Here is a 26,915-nt window from a genome sequence, read left to right on the forward strand (position 1 = left end):
TCAATAAACTGATAAACTGAAATGGTAAATTGGAAATTTACATACTGATTTATACCACGTAACATTTCATATAAAGAGATAAAATACTGGTGATCACTTTTTCTTTGAAGAAGCGCCTAAATATGTTATTAGAATGTGAGCTCCATGAGGACAGGTATTTTTGTTTGGTTTGTTCACTACTGTATCCCTAACACATAGACCAGTCTCTGGCACTAATAAACATTTAGTAAACACTTACTGAATACATGAATCTCATTTTGGATGTTATATTTCTTGCTAAGTTCAACTCTTAAATTATGAAGATAACTTATTCCATCAAGTTTTTATTTCAGAGTCCCTGGTGACTTCTGTCTTGCCAAACCCATCGGTCAATTCCTAGTTCATTTCTTTGTTGATCTCTTAGCATTCCTCTTTGATGTACTTTATTCACTTGGTTTCCAGGACACCAAACTTTTTCCTATTTTCTGCTTAGCTCTTTTTTAGTCTTTTTGCCTTCTCCTTTTTGTGACTTCCAAATGTTCAGTTCTGGAACTTCTTTTTTGAGACTTTTTTTCCCTTTGGAGTCTTAGGAGGCAATTTAGCTTTGCATTAAGAATTCAGACTCTGGAGCTACACTGCCTGAACTCAATTACCAAGTTTGCTGCTTACCAGCAGTGTGACTTTGGGTTAGTTGCTTAGATATTCTGTGCCTCAGTTTCCTTATCTTTAATATGGGATACAGAGCTAATAATAGTTTTTGGCTTCTTCCCCAAACCTGCTCATTCCTTCATCCTTGCCTATTTCAGTAGATGGCACCGTTGATATTTACTGTCACTCATCTCTAATGTCTGGGAGTCATCACTGATTCTTCTTTTTCCTGCATGCTTCATATCCATGCTATCAGCAAGATCTTCTGGCTCTACTTTAAAAATATATCCAGAATCTCATCACTTCTCCTTCTCACATCACTATTATCTTACTCCAGTCATCGTTCTCTCTTTCATAGACTGTGGCAGGAGATTTCTAGCAGGCTTCTTTGCTACTACTCTTGCCCCTTACAATCAGTTCTCATTTACAAAGGTCAGTGATCTTTTAAAAATCTTAGGTACTGTCATTTACCTGCTCAGAACCTTCCAGGAGCTTCCCATCCCACTTACAGGGAAATGCAAGTTCCTTAGTGTGGCCCATAGTCTGACCTTTCCTATGTCTCTGATATGATGACAGTCTCCAAACACTCTCTCTCATTCTAAGCTTCTTGGGTCTGAATATGCCAAGCTCATTCCTGCCTCTGTATCTATATTGTGCTGTTTTCTTTGCCTAGGCTATTTTTCCCTCAGGTATTTGAAGGTCTTGATGTCCATCACATCATTCAAGACTCTGTTCAGAAGAGTTTCTAAGAGAGGCTTTCCCTGATTACCTTCTGTAAAAAATATCCATCTTTACCCTCTCTGTGTCCTTCTTCCATTTTGTTTCTTTATAGTACTCAACTACCTCACATTGATTGATTGATTGGTTGATTGATTGCCGCCTGTGTAGAATGTAAACTCCACAAGGACAAGAACTTTTCATTTCTGTTCCTCGTACTTCAGGGACAGTGCCTGGTACATAGTAAGCACTCAATAAGTATTTATTAAAGGATGAGTTATTGATATCTTGCTATCGTTCTGGTCTTGCGTATCTATTTGGTGTTCTAGTATCACCTAAAAAATCAAAAATCAGTGTATCAGAAAACTGAACTTATCTTTCCAGTCTAGTTCTTCCTTCGTTATGCAGTTATTTTATAATGTTCTAGTTATCTTGATTTGAAACCAAAGAGGCATTTTTGAATCATTACCCTGCCTCTACCAAATCATCATGTCTTTGTTTTTATACTACATTGCATTCCTAGTCACACTACCTTGGACCGGCTCATAGCCTACAGAATTGGACATGTTTTTAGTCTGTTTTGCTAGCCCAGTAAATATCAAACCACAACCAGTTTAATCTTCGTAAATGTCAATGTCACATTTTTCTCCTGCAGGTTAGTGTGATGGAAAGACCTTGCTTGGGCTTTGGGTTTAAATTGCAGGTGCAGCATTTGCTGTTAGTAAGTGGGCAAAATATGGACATAGGCAAGTACAGAACCCCTCTGAGTTTACTTTCCACTTGTGTGAATAGGGATAAAAATATCTACCTCAAGGAGTTGCTATGAGGAACACTTAAAAAGCACAGGACGTTCTCTTTACTGGACTTGAATATTCCAATTCAGCATGTTCAAACTCATATTCAAATTTCTCTTCTCAAGTTTGCTTTTCCTCTGTTCTCATGACTGGTACTTCAGTTTACTTAGTCAGATATGTCAAGAACCTGGGAGTCGTTCTTAAATTCTGTAGTTGTAATTTTCTACATCCCCGTGGCAAATATATACTGTCTACTGTGTCCCAACCGCCCTGAACTTGCCCTCCAGGATTCTGGTGCTGCCGTAGTCCGTGTGCTTCTCTTCCTGATAGCCCTTGAGTCCATTCATCTGTCCGTCCGTTCAGGCCTCCCCTCCTTTCTGTTGTCATCGCCACTGCCCAGCAGGTTTAGCTTGCTCTTTTAGGAGAGTCCAGTAGCTCTGTTATCCCTGCCTCCAGTCTGTCCCCAGTCATTTTCCAGGTGACAGTGATATGGCTCCTCTGGTTAAAATAGTTCAGTGAATCTACAGCTTTTCACAGGAATTTGAACTTTTCAACATAGCATATAAGACCTTGTAGCATGTGGCTCCTTTTTTTACCTCTTCAGTCTCCACTGTTTTCCTCAAGGCATATTTCCTTGTTGGTTTTACACCACGGCTTTTTCATCTGGCTCCTCTGAGCTGCCATACCTTTCTCTTCATTAGTCCTCATTAAGGTTGTTTTGAGGAGATGATGCACGTAAAGCACTTAGCCCAGTACCTGCCGTGTAGTATGCAAGGGATACATTTTAACTCCTCTTATAATCGAGGCAGACATCGTTCAGAGCCTTTGGAGGCTACTCAGATTCTAAGGGCTGGAATCAGTTACTGTAAAAACATACTCAGGAGAAAAATGTAAAAATCTAGAATACAGGTCTGTTAAAGGTCTGATATCCACTGGGTTAAGAAATTTTGTGCTCATTGTTTCTTCTGTTCTTATTTTACTTCTCCTGTAAGCTATTCTTTCTAATGCTTCTAGATTTTCATTTCTATTTTGTGCTCTTTTCTGAGATGCTTTCATGCTGTTGCTTTGACACCTACTTCCATTTCTGGTTAGAAGAGCTTCAGATTGCTCTTCCAATGGAATTTCCAGTGGTCAGGAGGGATAGGGATATTCGGTGAAACAAACGTTTTTGAAAAATTGATTCCGATCTCAAAAAGAGGGTAATTTCTTTAGGACTTGCTTTTTCCATTGGCCATTTTTGATGAACTTTTATGTCTCCAAACTGACTGAATGCCAGTCTTTCTCCTGTAGCCTGAATGTGATGGGCAGTCATCCTCTCAGCATTTCTTACCTCCCCAAATCTTCGGCAGTCATAAATTTTGAGAAAATCAGAAGTAGCTGCTTATCAGAAAAAAGTGCTTCAATCCATTGAGAAGACTACTGAAATTCAAATGAGGCTCAGTGTGTGATTTTTTCTGGGTACTGCTAGGCAAATTTCTCAATCTCCTCTTTTTGGGTATAAGGAAAAGGATAATCTGAGGATAAAATGAGATCATTATGAAGCTTTGAATTCTTTAGAAGCAAGTGTGTGTTATTTTCCCACATACCGTGTTTTTGTCTTAGAAAATAAATAGTTTTGAATTCATTTGCTATTCACAAAGCCATGTTGAACTGCTACTGGTAGTTTATATTTTTCTGATTCAAAAAGTATTTGTTGTTTTACAACGTAGAAGAACTGTGCTATATAGCTCTTGATCTTGAGGCAGCATCAATAAATAATGTGAACAATTTTAGCGTTCTGAAATGGGTTGCATTTCTGGTCTGTGTATTTAAGTTTGAGTCAGATCCTGATCCTGTTTGTGCATAGGAGAATGTTTAGCATAATATCTGCTAACGACTATACCAGACACTCCTGGGTATGCCTTAATTCAGATCATCCTTAGTTATGATAATAGACAATTTGTATTTTATCAGACATAAGCTTGTCATTTCTAGTTAACTACTTACTTTTTAATAAGTTAAGTTTTAATAAGCTTAACTATTTTTAAACAGAGTGATAGGTTTTAAGATTTAAGTGTGTTCTTTTTCAAAAATGCACTAAGCTTTTAAAAAATCTGCTTGGCTACCAGTCAGTGAGGATGATGAATTAAGTGCACTACCAGATCAAAGTGATAACTTGCTTTCCTTTTCTAAGATGAAGTACAGTCATCCCTCAATATCTGCAGGACTCCTGTGGACACCAAAACTGCAGATGTTCAAGTCCCTTATATAAAATGGCATAATGTTTTCAGATAACCTACGTACATCCTCAAATATACTTTTATTTTTTTTAACTTTATTTAATTAATTAATTTATTTAGGCTGTGTCGCAGCATGTGGGATCTTAGTTCCCCAACCAGGGATCGCGCCCCCTGCAGCAGAAGCACGGAGTCCTAACCGCTGGACTGCCAGGGAATTCCCCTCTCGTATACTTTTTTAATTTTTTTTATTTTTTATTTTTGGCTGCATTGGGTCTTTGTTGCTGAGCATGGGCTTTCTCTAGTTGTGGCAAGCGGGGGCTACTCCTCCTTGCGGTGCGCGGGCTTCTCATTGTGGTGGCTTCTCTTGTTGCGGAGCACGAGCTCTAGGCGCGTGGGCTTCAGTAGTTGTGGCTCGCGGGCTCAGTAGTTGTGGCTCATGGGCTCTAGAGCGCAGGCTCAGTAGTTGTGGTGCATGGACTTATTTGCTTCACGGCATGTGGGATCTTCCCGGACCAGGGCTCGAACCCGTGTCCCCTGCATTGGCAGGTGGATTCTTAACCACTGTGCCACCAGGGAAGTCCCCATTTCTCCCATATACTTTAAATCATCTCTAGATTACTTGTAACACCTAATAAAATGTAAATGCTTTGTAAATAATTGTAAATACAATGAAAATGCTATGTGAATAGCTGCCCACACACAGCAAATTCAAGTTTTGCTTTTTGGAACTTTTTGGAATTTTTTTTCTGACTATTTTTGACCTGTGGACGCTGAATCCGTGGACTGTAAATGTTAGACTGGAGGATATTGTTCAGGATGACTCACTCAGTCTTCTTGGGCTTCAAAGGTATTGGGGGTTTATGGGGTAGGGCTCTGGGATTCCTCAGTTAGAGCAATTCCGCTTGAATTTACTTCACATATTGGTTTCCTTTAAGACAAATTTTTCGTATAAAAGAGATTGTTGAATAATAAAGAATTTTACTAATCTTTGTCCCTGTTTTTTGGAAGGGAACCTGTAAATCGTTGGAATTTCCTGAGTGATAGGTGCGTCTTTCTAACTCATGGTGGGTTCCTGGGACAATACCTTGGTCCATGCTAGAGAGATGACTCAGCATGGGGGCTGGTGGCTCCAAAAAGACTAACCTTGTGATAAGATGGCTGGGGCTTTGAGTCACACGATATCAGCTAGACCTCCAGAAAGGGGGAGGAGGCCTGGAGATTGAGTTCTAGGAGGTGGCCAGTCATTCAGTCAACCATACCTTCATAATGAAACCCCAATAAAAATTCTGGACACCGAACCTCGGTTGAGCTTCCTGGTTGGTGATACACACTGATGTGCCAGGAGGATGGTGAGTCCTGAGGGCACAGAAGCTTTGCATTTGAGATCCTCCCAGACCTAGCCCCGTGCGTCTCTCTTCATTGGCTGGTTGTCATTTGTATCTTTTATAATAAAACTGTAATTATAAATGCTTTTCTGAGTTCTGTGAATTATCGAACCTGAGGGGATAGTGGAAACCCCTGAATTTGTAGCCAGTTGGTCAGAAGTGCATGTGGCTGGAAACCCCAGAGCTTGTTTCTGTGTCTGAAGTGAGGGGAGACTTGGGGAGTTCCGTGCCCTCAACCTGTGAAGTGTGTGCTAACTCTGGGTAGTCAGCATCAGGATTACATTGTAGAGGGTTTCTGCGTTGAAAGGTAAAATTTGAAAACCATTAAAGTAGATGCTATTAAAGGTCTATGTTTCTATGACTTTTATGGATTCATATTGCAGTTACATGATGAGATTTCTTACTTATTGAGCATTTAGGCTGAAAGCATGAATATTGAAAGAATTACCCAAAGTAGAAATTGTTATTTTCAAGGGATTTACAATTATGGAAGCTTGAACAGGTCAGTTTGGCTCAGTTATCCTCTTGGCATACCTGCCAGCGAGAACAAATTAAACAGCGTTTAGACGTTTGCTTTCAAAGTAACCCATTTAGCTTCCAGAGTAATGTTAAGTTTCTCATTATATTTTCTTCTTTTCCCTCTTCCAAACCATTTTTACATACTGGCAATAGATTCATTTTTTTCTTAAAAGTCCAGCTCTGATCAGATTGTTTCCTTGCTCAAGATTTTCTAGGCTTTCTGGTGTTTCTTGAATTAATACAGATGCCTCATTTTGTATTTTGGGTCTCAGAGTGCTTCCTGCCTTTCACAAAGTAGTCTCTATTTCAGCCAGCCTACATTCTTCTTTATATTTCTCTTCTGTTTTGATAACTTTACTGTATTCACTTAAATAGAAATAAGAGTTTATTATTATTCCTGTTCCCCTCTGTCTTAGTTTCGAAATACATTAAGAATCCTTTCCTGATACTCATTCTCTCTCCTCCCAGGTGTTTACCTTTTTTTCAGCTTGCTTTAGGCTTTGCATTTTTCTTGTGATATTTTTTCTATATATATTCAGGTCTCTATCTGTTGGTTTCATTTTCGGTTTTTAGAGTCTGAGCTACTTCAGATAGGGTCTGGCCTAGACTAGAAACTTATTCCATTTTGTTGACTATCTGTCCAGCTTTTGTAATTTCCTGCAAATAAGTCACCTTACCATGATCTCAGATGTTTTGGACATTTGTGTTAATTCTTAACAGGAGTTAATTTGTGTGAATCATCTGCTTTTAGAAAATGGTAGGGTAATTGGACATAGGTACCCTGTCTGCCACTACCCATTGGTCATCACCCATCACCCACTGCCACCTTATTGTATTCTGTGGATAGTTCTCCATGGCAGTGACTAACTGGCAGGTGCTGCTATATCCCTTGGGACCGTGATATGGCTTAGGTATTGCAAACCTATGAAGAATTTGGACAGAGTTGGCTGCTTTGTATTTTCTGCTTTTAAACTGGCTACGACTGACGTCCAGCTCTCAGTAGTAAGTCAAAATGGGGAAATAAGTGTTGCCTGTTGAACGAGGTAGCAGGGCATTGAGGGGAATAGGGGATCAGGAATTGCGTTATCTCATCACGAAGACCTATCATTATAGGTAAGAATCTTGGTATGGGTCAGGCTTTGTACCCCCAAACCATCTCAGGTTAAAAAACATGGAAATATTAGTGAAGCTCTTGGAGATGCTGTCTTTTAACATGCCTGTTCTTGGCATTACAGTGCTCCAGTCAAGACAGGTTACCTTCTGCTTTGGTATAGTTTTTGTTTCAGAAGATAACAGTTATTTCTTTTTGAAGTTTTTTTTCCTCTTATATAGGCTCTTGTTTGTTCTAAGTTGCTTTCTTCTACATTGGATTTGCTAATATTTTGTTGAGGATTTTTGCATCTATTGATATTTTCATGAGAGATATTGGACTGTCGTTTTCCACTAATGTCTTTGGTTTTAGTACTAGGGTAATACTGTCCTCATAGAATGAGTTATGAAGTATTTCCTCTGCTTCTGTCTTCTAGATGAGATTGTAGAGAATTGGTATAATTTCTTCCTTAAATGTTTGGTAGAATGCACCATTAACCTCTCTGTGCCTGGTGCTTTCTATTTTGGAAGGTTACTAATTATTCGTTCAGTTTCTTTAATGGATATACGCCTATTCAGATTGTCTGCCTTTTCTTGTTTGTGATTTGGCAAATGTGTCTTTTGAGGACTTGGCCCATTTTTTTCTAGGTTATCAAATTTGTGGGCATAGAGTTGTTGATAATTACTATGTGTTTTTATTCAACACCACCAAGAAGTTTTTCAGTTTTCAGTGAACACTGACTAGATGTTCCACATATTTAGCTCAATTTTGACACTATCTATCTACCTAGGGAGAGTATCAGATTCCACAGGTTAAGGGCTCAGTCGTACAAGACTGCCTTCACTCCCCACTCCAGGTGCCAGTCCAGGATGTTACCTGTGCTTCTGACTGACTGGCTATAAATTGGAGGCTCCCATGATTCTCTCAATGCTCTTCACCCATAGTAATATTCATTTAATATCCTTTTTATGTCCATGAAATCTGTAGTGAGGTTCCCTCTTTCATTTCTGCTGTTAATAATTTGTGTTTTCTCTCTCATTCTTTTTTTTTTTTTTTTGGTTACCCTGTCTATCAACTTCATTGATCTTTCCAAACAACCAATTTTTGGTTGTACTGATTTTTCTCTCTTTTCTGTTTTCAATTTCATTGATTTCTGCTCTAAATTTTTTCCTTTTGCTTACTTCGGATTTAATTTCCTCTTCTAGTTTCCTAAGGGCGAAGTTTATATTAGAGATTTTAGATTCTCTTTTCTGATGTATAAATTCAGATTTCCCACTAAGCATTGATATCAAATGCCTCCCACAAATTTTGATAGGTTGTACTTTCATTTTTGTTTAATTCATAATATTTTAATATTTCTCCTTTTTTTGACCTGTGTATTATTTAGAAGTGTGTGTTATTTAATCTTCACATACTTGGGGATTTCCCAGCTCTTTTTGTTAATGATTTCTAGTTTAATTCCATTGTACCCTGTGAGCAGACATTGTATGATTTCTAGTTTTTTAAATTTGTTATGGTGTGTTTTATGGCCCAGAATATGGTCTGTTTTGTTATGTTCCAGGTGAGCTTGAGCAGAATGTATTCTGTTGTTGTTGGATGAAATAGTCTACAGATGTTAATTATATCCAATTGATTGATGGTGGTGTTGAGTTCAACTATGTCCTTAAACTGATTTTCTGTCTACTGGAACTGTCCATTTCTGACAGAGAGGTGTTGAAGTCTCCAACTATAATAGTGGCTTCATCTGTTTCTCTTTGCAGTTCCATTACTTTTTATTTCAGTTATTTTGACAGTCTGTAGTTAGGCGCATGCGTGTTAAGGATTGTTGTCTTCTCTGAGAATTGACCCCTTTACTATTATGTAATGCCTCTGTCCCTGATAATTTTCCTTGCTCCAGGGTTGGCTCTGTCAGAAATATAGCTACTCCCACTTCCTTGTGATTAGTGTTAGCATGGTATATCTTTCTCCATCCCTTTATTTTTAATCTATATGTATCTTTATATTTAAAGTGGGTTCTTGTAGATGACATATAATTGGATCTCATCTTTTGATCATTCTGACAATCTCTGTCTGTATTTAGACCATTAACATTTAAAGTGATTATTGATATTGTTGAATTAATATCTACCATATCTGTTACAATTTTCTAGTTGTAGCCATTGTTCTTTGTTCCTGTTTCTTATACTTTCCCCCCTGCCTTTTGTGGTTTTAATTGAGCATTTTATATGATTCCATTTTCCCTCTTTTTTTAGCATATCAGTTATACTTTTTTTTTTTCTTCTTTCAGAGTTTACAATATACATTTACAACTAGTCCAAGTCCACTTTCAAATAACATTGTACCACTTCACTGGTAGTACAACTCACCTTCTAGTAGCAAACTATTCCTAATTTCTCTCTTTTGTTCCTGGTGTCCTTGCTGTGATTCATTTCACTTATACACACGCCTGCACACACACACATGCATACACAGACACGTGTATACATGTCTCCTATATCCTCCCCTTGGAGACCTTTTTAAAACATTTCTTGCAAAGCCAGTCTGCTATCAACGGGTTCCCTCAATGTTTCTTAGTATGATAAAGTCTTTATTTCTCCTTTCCTTGGGAATAATTTCACAGGGTATATAATCCTATGTTGGTGGTTGTTTTCTCTCCACACTGTTTGATTTCATTCTCTCCACACTGTTTGATTCCATTCTCTCCTTGTTTGCATGGTTTCTGAGATGTCAGGTGTAATCATTATGTTTACTTCTGAACAGGAAAGGTGTTTTTTTCTGCTGGCTTCTTTTTAATTTTTTCTTTATCTTTGATTTTCTGCAGTTTGAATGTGATATGCCTAGGTGTAGAGGTTGGTTTGTTTGACATTTATTGTGCTTGGTGTTCCTGGAGCTTCCTGGACCTGTGGTTTGGTGTCTGACATTAATTTGGGGAAATTCTGAGTTATACTTGCTTCAAATATTTCTTCCATTTCTTTTTCTCCTTCTTCTCTGGTATTCCAATTACGCCTTTGTTACAGCTTTTATAGTTTCCCACATTCTTGGATAATCTGTTCCAGTTTTTTTCCCCCCTGCCAGTCATTTTTTCTCTTTGCTTTTCAGTTTTGGAAATTTCTGTTGACATATCCTCAGGCTCAGAGATTCTTGCCTCAGCCATGTCCAGACTGCTGATGAGCCCATCAAAGACATTTGTTTCTGTTATACTATTTTTGATCTCCAGTATTTCTTTTTGATTCTTTTTTAGAATTCCCATATCTCTGCCTACCTTGTCCATCTGTTCTTGCATGTTACCTCCTTTTTCCATTAGAGCTCTTATTAGCATATTAATCATAGTCTTTAAAATTTCTGGTCTGATAATTCCAACATCCTTGTCATGTCTGAGTCTGGTTCTGATGCTAGTCTGGTCTCTTCCAACGGTGGTCTTCGCATTATAGAGTGTGGCTTGCTGGAAGCTGGAGACGATGTACTAGATGAAGGGACACCAGCCTTTAGTGGTGTGAGGATCAGGTACTGATAGTCCTGTGATTAGGGCTCAGTGAGCCTCCGCCCCAGGGAGTGAATTTTCATGTGCTGCTCTCCCTTAAGTTGGGACGGGATGGCTACAGTGGGCTGGAGTTGGATATTCCCCTTCTCCCACGTGGAAGGCTAGAGCAGGCTAGCGTTGGGATTTCCCTTCCCCGAGGTGGGTTAATCTCTGATAAAACTCTAGTTAGTTAGGTGCTGGTAAAATTATTTCTCTTGAGAGTAGGCCTTGTTAAGAAGAGAATACTCTGGTGTATTTCAAAAAGATCAGTTTCTCTCCCCCTGCTGGAAAAATAGGAGAAATTTTCTGTGATATTCACCTTGAGAACCTGGGAGAACCCATGGAAGTAAAACTCACAAAAGGGCTTCCCTGGTGGTGCAGTGGTTAAGAATCCGCCTGCCAGTGTAGGGGACACGGGTTCGAGCCCTGGACCGGGAAGATCCCACATGCCGTGGAGCAACTAAGCCTGTGCGCCACAGCTACTGAGCCTGCACTCTAGAGCCCGTGCTCCGCAACAAGAGAAGCCACCGCAATGAGAAGCCCACGCACAGCAACGAAGAGTAGCCCCTGCTCGTGGCAACTAGAGAAAGCCCGCATGCAGCAACGAAGACCCAATGCAGCCAAAAATAAATGAATAAAACAAATAAATTTATTTAAAAAAAAAAAGCTCACAGAAGTGTGGGGACTGCCCTAAGCCTAGGCTTCTCTGGAGTTTTAACTCTCAGACTTGTGCACACTTCTCCTCCGGCAGTTTGTCAGTTTCAGTTTAGATTTTTGTGCCCTGGTACTGGTTCCTGGAGATGTTTCTGCTCACGGGCTTCTGCTCTGTTAAGTTGTGATTCTCTGTATCCACCTATCTATTTGTCTCATTTTGGGGGCAGCAGTTTGCCCTGTGACCTCACTTCTGAGGTATCTAAGAAGAGTTGTTGACTTTTCACTTTGTTTACTGTTTACTTGTTAGGATGAAGGGAATACTTCCAAGCTGCTTACGTGCTGGACTGGAAAACGGAAGTAATTGCTTATTTTTGGTGCCTAAGTCTCAACTATACCTGGTATTTCCTTGTCTAGAAAAAAAAATGTGCTTTACCTGCAGAAAGTAAACCATCACTCATTTGCTCCGAGGGGGAGAGGTGATTGCTAGAGCCTGTAAGGAAGCAAAGTAGGGACTACCTACATTTCAAACAGCACTAACCGATTTTGCTAACTTGGAGGTCCTCTTTTTCTTCTTCATTCTCAATTGCAGACATTCTGCTATGAGTACTTGAATTTTCTGAGGATTCAACAGACTGGTTCTTTTTTTTTTTAATATTTATTTATTTAATAGATCTTTACTGGAGTATAATTGCTTCACAGTACTGTGTTAGAGTGAATCAGCCATATGCATACCTATATCCCCGTATCCCCTCCCTCTTGAGCCTCCCTCCCACCCTCGCTATCCCACCCCTCTAGGTTGTCGCAAAGCACCAAGCTGGTTCTTAAGCTTTTCTTTCTTACTGCCAATACAGGATTCACCTTTCTTGGGTCTTCTGAGTAGTTTACCATGTATCGATGTTGTCCTGTAGCTTCTGAGATGTTGTTGCTGTTATTGCTTCTCATGTTTTCCTTATCCTTGTGTGTCTGTGTTAAAGAAGAAAGAAGTCCCTTTATTGTAATTAAGAAAGGGGTCTAAATTAGGTGATTTGGTTCAATCTGCCATACCTCTGTTGTTTTTTTCAACTTCTCAAGTTTTTACTTAAGGGAAAATATTCAGTTAAAGCTTGGTTTTCTTTCGTTCAGCACCTCCCCCCCCCCAGACAACAAAATCAACAAAACTAGATAGTTAATTAATTTAATTGCCTGAAACATTTTGATAGAGATCTGTGTCTAGTCATGGTCCTTCGCTGGCGAGTAAAGCTAAGAATTATTTGAATGAAAGTATTCTTTATTTTAGTCTTTCTGTGTGCAGAAAGGGATAGATTTGTGTGCACGTGTGTGTGCACGCCTGTGGGTGTATTTTTATAACAAAAAATCAGTGGCGTATTTTTTTTGATACTAAGTAACAAACAAATGAAGTATAAATGGGGAAAATAATTATGATAGGTAATAAAGGTGCCCTACCTCCTTTTAAAGATGGACTTAAATATTTCATTAACCAGGTGTTGACACCTATTGTGATTTGTTAATATTTGATTATACTACAGTTTGGTAATTTGAATGTGATCATTTACCTCTTAAAGATTTTTAAAAATGTGTCTGTGATTTCTTTTTATAATATACAGAGAAAGCAACCAGTGAGATGAATACTGCTGAGGATTGGGGCCTCATTTTGGATATTTGTGATAAAGTCGGTCAGTCTCGCACTGGGTAAGTGTTGCAAAGTTTCAAAGGATTTTTATTTATTCTTCCTGTTTATTAACATGAATGAAACAAGAGTTAGAAGGTAAAGCATATTACAATCACAATTTAGTTTAAAAGGAGAATGTTTTTGCTAGTGAGATTTGAGGAATCATCCCATTTAGGTTACTCCCTGTAACCAGAAGGGGCAACATGACTGGTAACAATGTTGATACTTTAATTATTCTCCCTTGTCCATAATTGCCTCCTGAAATCTAACTTCTCCCACTGATTTTTAAAAAAAATTTTATTGAAGTATAGTTGATTTACAATGTTGTGTTAATTCCTGCTGTACAGCAAAGTGATTCAGTTATACATATATTCTTTTTCATATTCTTTACCATTGTGGTTTATCACAGGATATTGAATAGAGTTCCCTGTGCTATACAGTAGGACCTTGTTGCTTATCAGTTCTCTATGTAATAGTTTACATCTGCTAATCCCTAACTCCTAGTCCTTCCCTCCCCCCACGCACCCTTGGCAACCTCAAGTCTGTTCTCTATGTCTGTGAGTCTGTTTCTGTTTCATAGATATGTTAATTAGTGTTGTATTTTAGATTCCACATATAAGTGATATCATATGATATTTGTCTTTCTCTTTCTGACTTACTTCGCTTAGTATGATAATCTCTAGGTCCATCCATGTTGCCACAAATGGCGTTATTTCATTCTTTTTTATGGCTGAGTGGTGTTCCATTGTGTGTGTGTGTGTGTGTACACACACACACACACACACACAATGGCTATATATATCCAATGGAATATTATATATATATGTGTGTGTGTGTATATATATATATATATATATATATATATATATATTCCCCAGATCTTCTTTATCCATTCATCTGTTGATGGATATTTAGGTTGTTTCCATTCCCACTGATTTTTAAAGTCATCAGTGATTTCTCAATTACCAAGTTTTTTGGTTATTTCTGTGTTCTTTTCTTCTTTGTCACATCTGCCCATTCGGCCCAACTAATCAGTGACTGTTGAAAGAGAGACAGTTTTAGGGAAATAGAATTGTAAACTTTCTGGCATACAGACTTTTTGGTAATACAGGGCTTTCTCAACAGTGCCTCAAGGGGATTGACTGGTGTACAGAGTAATGGTTTCCTTCATTCCTGGGTTAATAACGTCCAGTGATTAGTAGCCACATCTACCCCTTTGTGCCACACAAATATTGTCTTATTTACGTACTTCCATGTGAAGAATGTTTGGGAGCACTGCTGGATTCTGCTTGATTCTTCTGGTGGTAATCTTAACTCTGATGGTGCCTTCTCTGGCTCTTCTTCCTTCCCTTCTAAATAGAGAGAGTTCCTTAAACTTTCGTTGGTCCATTTTTTTTTTACCTGATACTTTTTCTTTTGAAATCTCCCAGCTTTCAAGTTTCTTTATGTGACATCTATAGTTTTAGCTCTGAGTCCCTAAGTCAAGCACTAATATTGGGGATGCAGCATAATTTCTGAACCTCACACATTACATAAGCCTCGGTCTCACATCTAGAATCCTGAACTCATGTCTCCTTTTGCTTTAAACCTACATTCCCTCCTTTGTCCCCTGTCGCTGTTCATGACAAGGTTATTCTTTCATTCACACCTAAAACCTCAGACTCTCCTCTGCATTTAGTGTTTTACTGAATTCTGTCAGCACACCTGCATAATCTCTCTCATGCTATTGATGTCCTAGAGTCTCCTTAGTTAAGTTCTTGCACTTGGTCAGACCAGGCAGGGCAGTTTGTCTTTACGTCCTTTCCACCCCATCACTCAAGCCCTTTTCAGTCCGTAGTGTGCTCCCTCTGGCGGGTTCCCAGGACTGTGGCCTCGCCCATCTCCTTTGTTGGCTTTGCATCCCTTCCGCCCTGTTTAGTTCCTTAATTTAGTTGATGTTTGACGTTCCCTAATTTAGTTGACGTTTGAGTAGTTGCTGTGTGTTACGTGTCTGTTCCTTTTTCTCTACTTCTATTGGCCCTGCTTTACTTGAGCCATCCTTAACCACGCCTAGCCTAGTGAATTAACGTCTGGCGTTTCCTTCTGTTTCCATCTCTTTTCTGTCCAGTTCTTATAGCCAGTGGTCATATGACAACTCTGACCATGTTACTCCCCTGTCTTCCATACTGAGTTAAGTCTAGTAACCTCCTTAGGCCTCTGAATCATTTATTTTTCATTTACTTCTTCTGTAGTTACTGTACTTTTCAACTCAAATATTTAAGTTGCCAGTGCTTTTCCGCTTTATTGTAATGCTTTTGGTCATTCTGTTCCTTCAGTGTCGAATATTCTCTTCTCCCTTCCCCTATCTCTGTGTCTCATATCCTTCCAGACCCACTATGGCTATTATTTCTTCCACAAAGGCTTTCCTTTTCCCTAGTACTGAAAATCATTACCGAAAACCTGAATCCTCAAAGCACTCTGTCAAAACCATTCTTATTTGTGTTTTGCCTTGTATAATAGTAATTTATATACATCTAGTAGACTTAGATTTGTAGGATGAAAGGTCTATGAATTTTTGTTGTGTGGAGGAAAGCAAATAGCTGAGTGGCTGAGAGCATGGCGTCTGGAGTTGAGACTGCCTGCCTTCAGATCCTGGCTCTGACTGCTTAGCTGTCACTGGTGGGTAAATAGGAACTTCCTTTTCTAGTTTGCTACATGAGAATAAAAATAGTATCTTTTTCATAGGGGGCTTGTTGTGAGTGTTAGATTAGTTAATATATATAAAGTGTTTATAATAGTATCTGGTGCATGGTTAAGTGGGTACACCTCTGCCTCTTTTTCTTTTTAATGCCTTTACAATGTTGTGTTAGTTTCTGCTGTACAACAAAGTGAATCAGCTATATGTATACATATATCCCCTCCCTCTTGGACCTCCCTCCCATCCTGCCCATCTGGGTCATCACAAAGCACCGACCTGAGCTTCCTGTGCTATACTGCAGGTTCCCACTAGCTATCAGTTTTACACATGGTAGTGTATTTATGTCAAATCTGCCTCTTTTTGATTATAATGATATTTTGTGACAGTTTGTCTTTTGAGGACTAGGTATCGACCTAGCTCCATCCCTGTGTATTTTGGAGATAAAACTTTTATCTAGCATTCCAGTTGCAAAGTCCCTCCTCTCTCTTTTCACTCCATCAGTTTTCTTTTTATCCTTAGTTTGGTAGTCTGCATTTTGTAGATACTTTTTATAATAATTTGGTTAATTGCTTGAAATGAAAGGACAAACTCCCTTTCATTACTAGAAATATTCCATATTTTTCTAGTTAAAAAATAAATTTGTAACCCACCTAAAAATCCTATATGATGTGTCATGAAGATTTAAAGAGATCAATTTGTTTTTCTTCATGTTAACATTATTATACTAGAAATGATAATTTGTTATTTTTTTCCTGTCTTTTCCTGTGATGAGAACTGTTCAGATCTACTCTCTCAGCAACTTTCTAATGTGCAACAAAGTATTGTAACTATACTCTCCATGCTGTACATTACAGCCTCAGAACTTACTTATAACTGGAAGTTTGTACCTTTTGACCCATTTTATTCATTTTGCCCACCCCTCCACCCGTCTGACAACCACCAGTCTGTTCTCTGTTTCTATGAGTTTGATTTTATTAGATTCCATATATAAGTGAGATCATACAGTATTTGTCTTTCTCTGTCTGACTGATTTCACTTAGCATAATGCCTTCAAGGTTCCATCCATGTTGTCCTTGTATACTTAAAATGTACTAATTTATAGCTTTAAGTAATTGTTTTCTATTTGCTTTTTGTTGTTGTCTAGTATCAGTAGGTTTAGATACATCCGCATTTTTTAATTTTTTCAAATTTACTTTAGACAACATATTCTTTCTCAGTATTTTTCCTTAGTATTTCATTATACTTTGGAGATTTTAATTGACATTATGCTAAATCTATGAATTTACATAGGAAGTGTTTTCAGCTTTGCTAATTTAAATAAGGAGAGGTAGTTCTATTTATTTTTAATCAATATTTTTTCCTTTCCTCTTCCCTTCTTTTCCTTTTTTCTCTTTCATTTATTTTATCTTCCTTAATACTTGCTCTCTAGTTCCTTTAAATTCTCATTAAGTTAATTTCCAAGCATTTATTTGTTTGTTTATGGAAATGTGATATTTCTTTATAGCTCTTGTTAATATTAAGAATTGTTTGAAAAGGATTGTGTAATAATTGAGATGCCATTCTAATATTATAGGGTTTAAAAAAAATCAAACCCACAAAATTTGCTTATGCGTGTGATTTCTCTTTAAAAGTAATGTTTTACATACATATCCAGTTGTATTTTCATTATTTTCACTTTCTTGCTGTACCTTGATGATTTCATAGTAGGAAATAAGCATCAGGGCCACATTTTGACTTTCATGGGCCGTCAGCACTTTTGTCTTCCTGGTTCCCTTTCTCCATAAAAAAAGTAATAAAAATATTTTATGACTGCATTATTATAAAGGCAAGTGTATTATTATACATGAAAACATTTTCTTTGACCGAAGTTTGTGGCATTCAGTACATTCGCATTGTTGTGGGATCATCACCACTATCCATCTCCAGATCTTTTCATCATCCCCAAGTGAGCTCTGCCTGTTAAACAGCTTACCACTTCCCCCGTCCCCAGAACCTGGTAACCACTTACAGTTCGGTTTTAAGTTTTTAAATCATTTCATAATTAGTTATGTGGAAAACTTACGGAAATCTGGTTTATGTTGTCTAGGAATCTAGATACATATGTTTAATATGGGTTGCTGATGGTAGCATGAGAATATTGAACCGGTATTGTAGGTTGTCAGTGAAGTATTCTAGGTACCTGGTGTGCTTTAGAAAAGATTGAGACATGTCATTGGTGTGAGAGGGAAAAGGAGACATGAGTTTTCCTGAGGCAAATGTAGATAGGGCACGTTGAAGTAGAGGGGCGTTATGGACTGGAATGCAGTTCATCAGGTTATTTGTATACTAGGCAACAGTCTAGGTTTTTTTTTTTTTTAAAAAAACATTGCCATATGGTATTAATCTGTAATTTTATAAAATATACAGATCTATTTAAGAGGACGGATTTAGGGATGGTGGAGGGAACTTTAAGAAAAGCATTTCTATTTCAGTAAGATTCTTTTTTAAACAAAATGATTTGTAACCAGCAATATATTGTAGAATTATTTAGTGCATAAAGTAATTTATATTAAAGTCTTTCTTCCCTAAGAAAATAATACTTAAAAATCCTTTTGGCCCTTTTTAAAAAATTCCTTCCTCCCTCTCTTCCTTCCTTCCTTCCTTCCTTCCTTCCTTCCTTCCTTCCTCCCTCCCTCCCTCCCTCCCTCCCCTCCTTTCTTTTTTTCGAGTCATCTGTTTTGGAGTTATGGTTGTTTGGAAAATATTCTCAATTTTTAAGGGGAAATGAAGAGCCAATTATTGTGAAATTTCATTTGGTCAGAGAACTGTGACCCAGAAACATGGTTCCAGCAGTATTTTGAAAAACCCTCTTTAATTCTTCCTCTTTAAAAAAAACTTACTGTTCTTTGAGCCACTCGTACGTGTGTATTTATGTTTGTTGATTAAAGAAATACTTATGCTTATGAAATATATACTTTTTTGTTTCAAAAATAGATACTCACATGGCTCAAAATTTAAAACAGTTTAAAAAGATGAACATTGAGAAGTCTAATAACTTATGTCCCTGTTTCCCTCCCCCATCCTCTATAGGTAACCACTTCTGTTTCTTTTGTATCTTTCCATTGTTTCTTACACAAATACGAGTATCTTTTCCCTGCCTTAATAGACAATAAGCATATTAGACACTATTCTGCATTTGTAATTACTTAATTCCCTAATATATCCTGTCAGCCTGAAATGTTTGAATATGCTGGACTTAAAACTTTAAAAAAAATTCTGAAAATTTTTTTCTGACTTCCAAAGATATTCACGTGATTTTTAGTGTGCAGTTCCAATGTCGTAAGTACTGAAAAATGCTTAGCCAATGATGTCATATGAGGGACTGAAAAGTCTCTGTTCAGAATCAAGAGGACTTTCAGAATAATAGTAGCAGTTTTCTTTAACATAATAAATAGCTTCCCATAATAAATAGCTTTTGTCTATTAGTTTTGATTGATTTGATTATAATTTCATATATAAAAAATAGATGTGAGGGTAGGTGTTGATTATCCGCAATAAAAAGTTAAAATTAAAACTCTGTAATTGACATCCAGATTAATTTGTGCTATTATTTTTTGTCTTAACTGTCTTTGTTTAGCTTTAGACAAAAATATAGTTGACTGAGAGTGGACAAAGTGATAAACTTTTTTCTTTACTTGGATAAGGGATCTATTTGGATAGTAAGTCTTTGATTTATTCGTACAGAATTAGAAGGAGAAAATGATAGTCATTACTGATATTTTGTGAAAAATATAAATATAAGCCTTTGGGAAAGAGTTTGTTAAACATATTTTTCATTGGCTTTATGTTGTCTTGTCCTGGACCTGGGCTTTGACTATTTCTGACCTTTAGCTGGAGGTTGATAGACTATGTCCTGATTTTTTAAGGGAAAAGTAATCTCTGACCTAGACTTCTTCAAGTTGGAAGGGCAGCATCAGTTCTAGAAACAGATTTCTTCCAACATATGTTTTGTAATAATCATACCCTCAATTTACTGGCCTTAGGTTTTAAAATCTTTTAAGGATAATAGCCAACATTTATTGACTGCTTATTATCTGCTGGGTCTTGTTTAAGTGCCTTATAAACATTTTATTTAATCATCACAACAGCTCTAGGTACTCTAGTTTTTTCTAGTTAACAAATGAGAATCTGATTCATATTTAGGATTTTTTTTTAATGTAATTTAAACTAGGGGAAGAGTTATAGCAGGAATAAAATTAAAGGCTTTTTTGTAAAGCGTGATCTTGATTTCCCAGTCTCTTTCACTTTCTTAATGTCACAGAATTACTTCAGTTCATTTCATCCTTTTTGTATCAGTCGTTTTTGCTTTTATTTGACAAACAGTGAGTACTGGCTGGGTATCATGCTTTGGGTCTAGAGTGGTGGATAAAGCAGGTACAGCCTTTGTCATCAGCTATGGTAACAGTTTGCCAGTGGACGATAGAAATAAACAGGAAATGGTCTAAGAAGATAGTGAGCAGAGGGCTTTAGTGGAGAATAAAAGGGAGACCTACTTAGGTTTTTCAGGGAAGCACAGGCGTGAAGGATAACACTTATGCGATGATCTTAAAGTTGTTGAGAAGAAGCAAAGGGCTGCAAGCAGAGGTCCCAGGCAGAGGGAACAGCCTTCACGTGAATGCTGCAGGGTAGAGGACCCTTGGCGCTTTCTAAGAACTTGAAAGATATAGACTAGCTGGAGCAGAGGTGAGTCGCCCTAAGCAAGCACAGAGTTGGGTATAAAGAGAGGGAGTGAGTTAGAAACATGGAAGATGATAGTTGCAATGCTTGAAATTGAGTTTGCAGAGGGTTTTCAGTTTTTGGTAATGACATGGTCTAGGATGTGACCTTGACGGTTAATAATAATAAGGTGGAGTCAAAAAGCCAAGGGTGTTGGAAGCATCACTTCCATTAAGACAGACGTAACATTAGAGAGAGTGGCAGTGAGCCAGGAGTTACGATCATTGAAAGATGAGGGGGCAGTGAGGTTTTTTTAAATGAGAAGATCAGAACTGGGCTGTTTTATTTAGGAAAGAGGGAGGGAGAATGGTTTCGAAGTAGCAAAGGGAGCAAAGAGGACCCTTCATTTAGGAGGTACAAGAGCCGTGGGAAGACAGAAAGCTACCGCTTGAGGTGGCTGCAGGAGAAGTGTTATGGAGAGCCAGTTTTCTGTAGAGCAAAAGGACCAGGGGTAGGGCCTTTTGTTGATCATGGGCTGTGACTTCTAGAGGATCCAGTGGAAAGATTTCAGAAGCTGGGGCGTAATGGATATGCAGAGCTGTTTAATGATGGAGAGGATAGTCTGGAGCTTCTTGTAGGGACTGGTCTAAACAAGAATAACAGGCATATGTTCTCAAGTTCTCAATTACTGGATAGTAGAGAAAGTTGGGTGCCCAAGACTTGGTCTTGACTTCTGCAGAAGGAACCTTGGAGTCCTGGGAAGGAGTGGTCGGGGCTCCCTTTGACCCCTTTCCATGAAGGTGAAGAGGCTTGAGGTGGGTGGTCTTCCAGAGTCAAAGGCACATTCTTATCGTTTTCTGGGATGCACATCTTTTTCTGTACTTAAGAGCTGTTTGTGCTTCCTTTTCTGTGAACTGTCTGTATTTATCCTTTCCTCATTTCTAGGAGTCCCTGATATGTTAGGGACGTATCTTGTCTGTTTTATGAATTGCATATATTTTTCCATTATTCTTTTTTTTTTTTTGTTTTTTATGGCTGCGCCGCACAGCTTGTGGGATCTTAGTTCCCGACCAGGGATCGAATCCAGGCCCTGGCAGTGAAAGCGCCAAGTCCTAACCACTGGACCGCCAGGGAATTCCTTCCATTATTCTTCTGACTTTGTTGTTTTTCCATTTAGAAATTTTTGATTTTTATATAGCTGAATTTATCAGTCTTATGGTTTTTAGAATTTTGAGTTATACGAGACTTTCCTTCTCCAGGGTTTTAGTAGAATTATCTCATATTTTCTTTATGGTTTCATTTTTTGTTTTATAATTAATAGACTTTGTGTTTTTTTAAATAAAATTTTAGGTTTAGAAAAAAATTGAGCAGATAGTACGAAGAATTCCATAACCCACTCCCACCCCTTGTATGCAGTTTCCCCTATTATTAACATCTTGCATTAGTGTGGTATATGTTACAAGTAATGAACCAATATTGATACATTATTATTAACTAAAGTCTGTAGTTTACATTCAGACTCACTCTATATTATACAGTTTTATGGGTTTTGACAAGCCCATAATGACGTATACATTATTACAGTATCACACAGAGTAGTTTCACCATCCTTAAAATGTCCTGTGCTCCCCCCATTCATCCCTCTCCTTTCTCTCTCTGAACCCCTGACAACCACTAATTTCTTTCTTTCTTTTTTTTTTTTTTTACTATTTCTATAATTTCGCCTTTTCCAAAATGTCATACAATTAGGATCATATAGTATGTTATAGCCTTTTCAGAAGCCTGCGCACTGCAGCAAAGAGCCCACATGCCTCAACGAAAGATCCCTCATGCTACAGCTGAGACCTGATGCAGCCACAAAATAAATAAATATTAAAAAAAATTTTTTTTAAATCATGAGTCAAGATATACCAATTTTATTAAGTTTTTAGTGATTCCTCTCTCTCCCATATGTTATATTACATTGTATTCTGTTTGACTGAAATATACTCCAGTGTTATATGATCTAGGAAACTCAAAATATTACTAAATTTAAGTATTCAGTGACTTATCTATACTTCCATTAACCCTCAATATTTAGTATGTAGAAGTTTACCTCCTTTTCTGATGAAGTCCTTCGGGCACATGAACTTGTTCTTTAAATAGCCAAATAACATAATTTATAGGCTATATTCATGTTCCATCAGTTATCTCATAAGAAATACCTGTTTAACAAGCTCAGAATCAGAATTTGATATTTGTATTCAGTGTTTTGCCCTTTTCCCCCTTGTGCTCTGTAGACTGTGTTTTATGTAATGTGTATTATGAATCAAATATGCACTTTGAATATGCCATTGAATATACAGTTATTATTCATTTCAGTTCTGATTTCTTTTGCATTTTATAATATTAAACTTCTTTTATAGTTAATATAATGCCTTTATGCTTTTGAAAGCCACCCTCTATATTAGACTCCCTTTAGTATTCAAGGAGGGTTTATATTCTCTGTTAATTAAAATTTTTTTTTACTTTGTTCAGCAAAGATTTGCGGTCCCACATCTTTTAGTGTATGCCTGCTGGGTACTAAGACCTATAAAAGTTATACATACACATATCCCCTCCCCCCTCCACAATACGGTCATACATACATCCTTGAATTGTAAGTTGTAGTAAAGCACTTTTTATATAGCATGTAAAAAGAAAATGTAAAGTTTAAATCACTCTAAAGTAGCTTTGAAAGCTAAAGTTGTAAAAGTAACTTGATAGAAGAATATGTTTGTGCTTTCTAGAACTAACATGGAGTGTCTCTAAGTCCCTGGCATGATTCTGGGAGTAATGTAATAACATACTGAACAGGAAGCGTTTAAGCCCCTTTTTACAGATGAGGTCTGTCAAGCCTCACATCTTTTTCTTCTGAATCACAGCGCTGCTCTTGTCCAGCAGCAGTTCTCAGCCCGGTGGTGTTGCGCTGCTCAGGGTGGCTTTGGTTGTCACACTGACAGGAGGTTACTGCTGACATTGATTAGGCGGGGACCAGAGATGTGATACGCCAGATAGTCTTACACTGCAAGAATTTTTCTGCCCCTATTTAGAAACAGACTGCTAGTATCTTTGTACCTCTTCAGTCCTGCCTCAAAGGTGATGAGAGGTTAACCGTGCAAGCACATTCGTGAACTGTGCTATACACTGTTATTTCTGTTACTTTTTTTTTTATATTGCTTTTCTTTTATATTTACAATACTTTAAAGAAAATGTCCTATTGTTCTTCTGTCAGGCCCCGTGAGGGGGATAATAAAGAGGTGGTATCCTCATTTTGAAAATTTGATTGGTCTAAAATCATTGGTTTAGTAATAGATGCAATAATTAGTATTTGAATTCACTGCCTTTTCAATGGCAATAATTTCCTCAAGCGTATAAAATCTCATCACAGTTTAACCTGTTATCTTTATAATACAAAAGTACTTTTCAATTAAGATGTAGAGATGAGACATATTTTTAAATAAGAGACTTTTAAAAATTTATACAAAGCATAAGATCTCACAAATCTTGACTCCTTTATCCAACAAAATCATTGAATATTTTTGGCTTTCCCCTTATATATTAGTGGAAAGACCTTTTCAGGTAATCTCACTAACTGGTGACTAGAGATGAATGCTGAGCTATTTATCTGTCATAACTGTACAGCAACATACCTACAAGTAGATAGACATTTATAAATAATGTGGTGACAAGTTTTGGAAATGTACTCAGGGCTATTCAAAGAGATTTGAAATTTCATTATTCTTTGAAAAGAGAACTGTAGGAATGCAAAATTAGTTTTAGTTTTCTTTGGTCCTCTTAACTCTAGATCTGAGCTACATTCCTATGCATGTTTAACTTACTGAATTTAACTGTATTCTTTTGCAGCCCCCTCAGTTTTATTTTTCTTCGAAACTTGTTCTTCTGTCCATTTACTGAGCTCTACGTGCTGTCTTAAATTCCAGTTCCCATTTCTCTTACAGAGTGTGTATATCTCCCTGCACTGAGTATGACTCTTGCTCAGAGTATACATATCTTAAACAACATGGCCCTGAATATACAAGCCATCGTCTTCACCTGGTGCTCAACATAACAGTTTTGCTTCAGTAATTGAGGAGAAGTTGCCTGTATTGAGCATATTTGAGAGATGACAGAGTATGTTCTGCAACAGTAACTCCCTAATCAAAGAAAATTGATTAACTGCCATTGTTGCCTTGTTATCCTTAACTTTGGAAACTCAGGAAACAGTACAATTCCATTACATTTTACAGTGGTGTGATTTGTGGTGTGGTCATTTATCACACGGTAAGTTAAGAGAGTTATTTTGGGGTTGGAAAACTGGGAAGGGTGAGAGAGAGTTCTTTCCTCGTTCTTGTGTGTATCCTTGACCTCTCCTATCTTTTTGTTTTCGCATCTCAAGATAAGGCAGAGAGAGGATGAGTCTTACAGAATGTTTTAATATACCAGAATGGAGTTTTGGGAAGGGTTTTGAGAGAGATCAGGATTGGACTACCCTTTACAAAAGGTTGGTGGTGGAAACCGTTGGTAGACTTCTCTAAATGCACGTGCAGATTTTATCTTAGCAGGTAATTTTACAAAATACTTCATTCGTATGTCTCAACAGTCCCTTTCCTCACATCCTGTGCTCCTCCCAGCACTACTTATCGTGCATTTTCCCCTCATCACGTAATTTTTCAGAAATAGATTTTGCGAGTGCATGTACATTTTCCACATAGAAAGCAAACTCAGCAGAAGATGCAGAAGTTGGTAACAAATAGAGCTTTATAATGACGATTATTCAGTTATTCTAAATACTAATTATTGTACAACAGTGAAAATTCGTGTCTTTTCCCATTTAGCTCAATGACTTCTTCTTGAGCATTGGCCATGTTGAAGACATAGAACCTGAAAGATGGCGAGTAGTGTGGAGAGAGGGGAGCTGGAGTGAGAGGGTCTAGAGGAGAAGAGCCCCCTCCTAAAGCTTTCTTTTCGTGGAAGCCCACAGTACAGTGTATTGAGGTGGCCTGGAGTAATGTTGTGAATAATGAAACTGACTTTGATGCTTTAGTTCATCAGAGCTGACATATGCCGAGGCAGCTGTGTCCATTCATGAAAAGCCTGTTTTCTTGTCTGGTCTAGGATTCGAGGAAAAGACAGTAGAAGCCACAACTAGATGGAAGTACTGCCTTTTTTTCTCACTCTCCTATGAACTACGTGTCTGAGATCTATGCATAAAAAGATAATGTTTGGATGAACATAGTTTTGGCTGGGGTGACCCTGCATCCAATTTCCCTTGGATAGTTTCACTCTGTGTCTGCTGTTCTTGTATTACGCCTGGTTAGCACCCCCTTTCATTCTCAAAGGGGCACTCGTATAGATGATAAATCACACAGACACTGTATTTGTAGTCCATTTTCATTTGTCATTGAGAGGATAATAGCCATAGGACACCTCCTTTAAATTCAATTATAACTCTTAAACCTTTTTAAAAAGAATATTTTAGGTATAATTTTTTGTTGGATTGTAAGATTTATAATGAAATGTATATAAATATACTTTCACTTCTGTATTTTACTTATCGTTTTGTGGAAATACTGAAAAGCTGAACTGAAAAAAAACACGGAACAGAATGAGGTCATTAAATATTAGATTTTTGTGGGTCACTTCTGTTGTTTAATAGCGCCAGTTTTATACACAGTTCTGAAGGGATTTTGTTTTTTAGCTTATTATACCTAAAAAGATATTGCTTTGTTGGCATACATAAAGTGTTCGTCAGGACTTATAAACATTCTAGTTGGCTTTTTTGGGCATTATCCTTTTTTTGGATGCAATAGCCAACTTTGCTTTGGTTCCAGACATGTCCTTGCCTTGGTTTTTAAAATTGGCTGTGGTTAAACATTTCAACAGTATAGAAATGAGTGAAATAAAAAGTAAAAAGTTCCATTTCAAAGCCCCTTTCTCCATCCTCTGTTCCAGGAGTCACAGTTTAGATTTCTTTCTTTAAAAAAAAAAAAAAAAAAAAAAAGAATGTGGTTTATGAACAACATGTCAGAAATTTCATTTAAAATTTGGTGGTAAAGCAAGTATTGAGGATTATTTTCTAAAATGTTTTATTCACTGAGCTGAATCATCTTTGGATCATTATTTTTTAATGATTTTAATTTTAGTATTTTGATAATTTGGCCTCTGCCAGTGCTTTGAAATGATAATTTTGTGTTTGTCAACATGCTTTTCACAACTGCAAAAATTAGCATGAGGTCACAGATTCTGGCTCCTAAATTAAGTCCAACTGTAAAAAAGGCAAAATCTAAATAACGTTATATTATTTCTTCAGTCTAATGATGCTGCTTTT

The 26,915-nt window shown here is 37.4% G+C and overlaps 1 protein-coding gene across 1 annotated transcript in view; it reads left to right on the top strand.

The window, feature by feature from the left end:
• The window catches only part of STAM (signal transducing adaptor molecule), a 68,310-nt gene that overhangs the window by 4,182 nt on the left and 37,213 nt on the right, over positions 1 to 26,915 (top strand). The window contains exon 2 of the mRNA XM_082452872.1: positions 13,130 to 13,214. Within this exon, the coding sequence (XP_082308998.1) occupies positions 13,130 to 13,214 (85 nt within the window). The remainder of the gene's footprint in view (positions 1 to 13,129; positions 13,215 to 26,915) is intronic.

Source organism: Balaenoptera physalus, assembly GCF_965194825.1.
Source record: "Balaenoptera physalus genome assembly, chromosome: 2".
Taxonomy (NCBI): domain Eukaryota; kingdom Metazoa; phylum Chordata; class Mammalia; order Artiodactyla; family Balaenopteridae; genus Balaenoptera; species Balaenoptera physalus.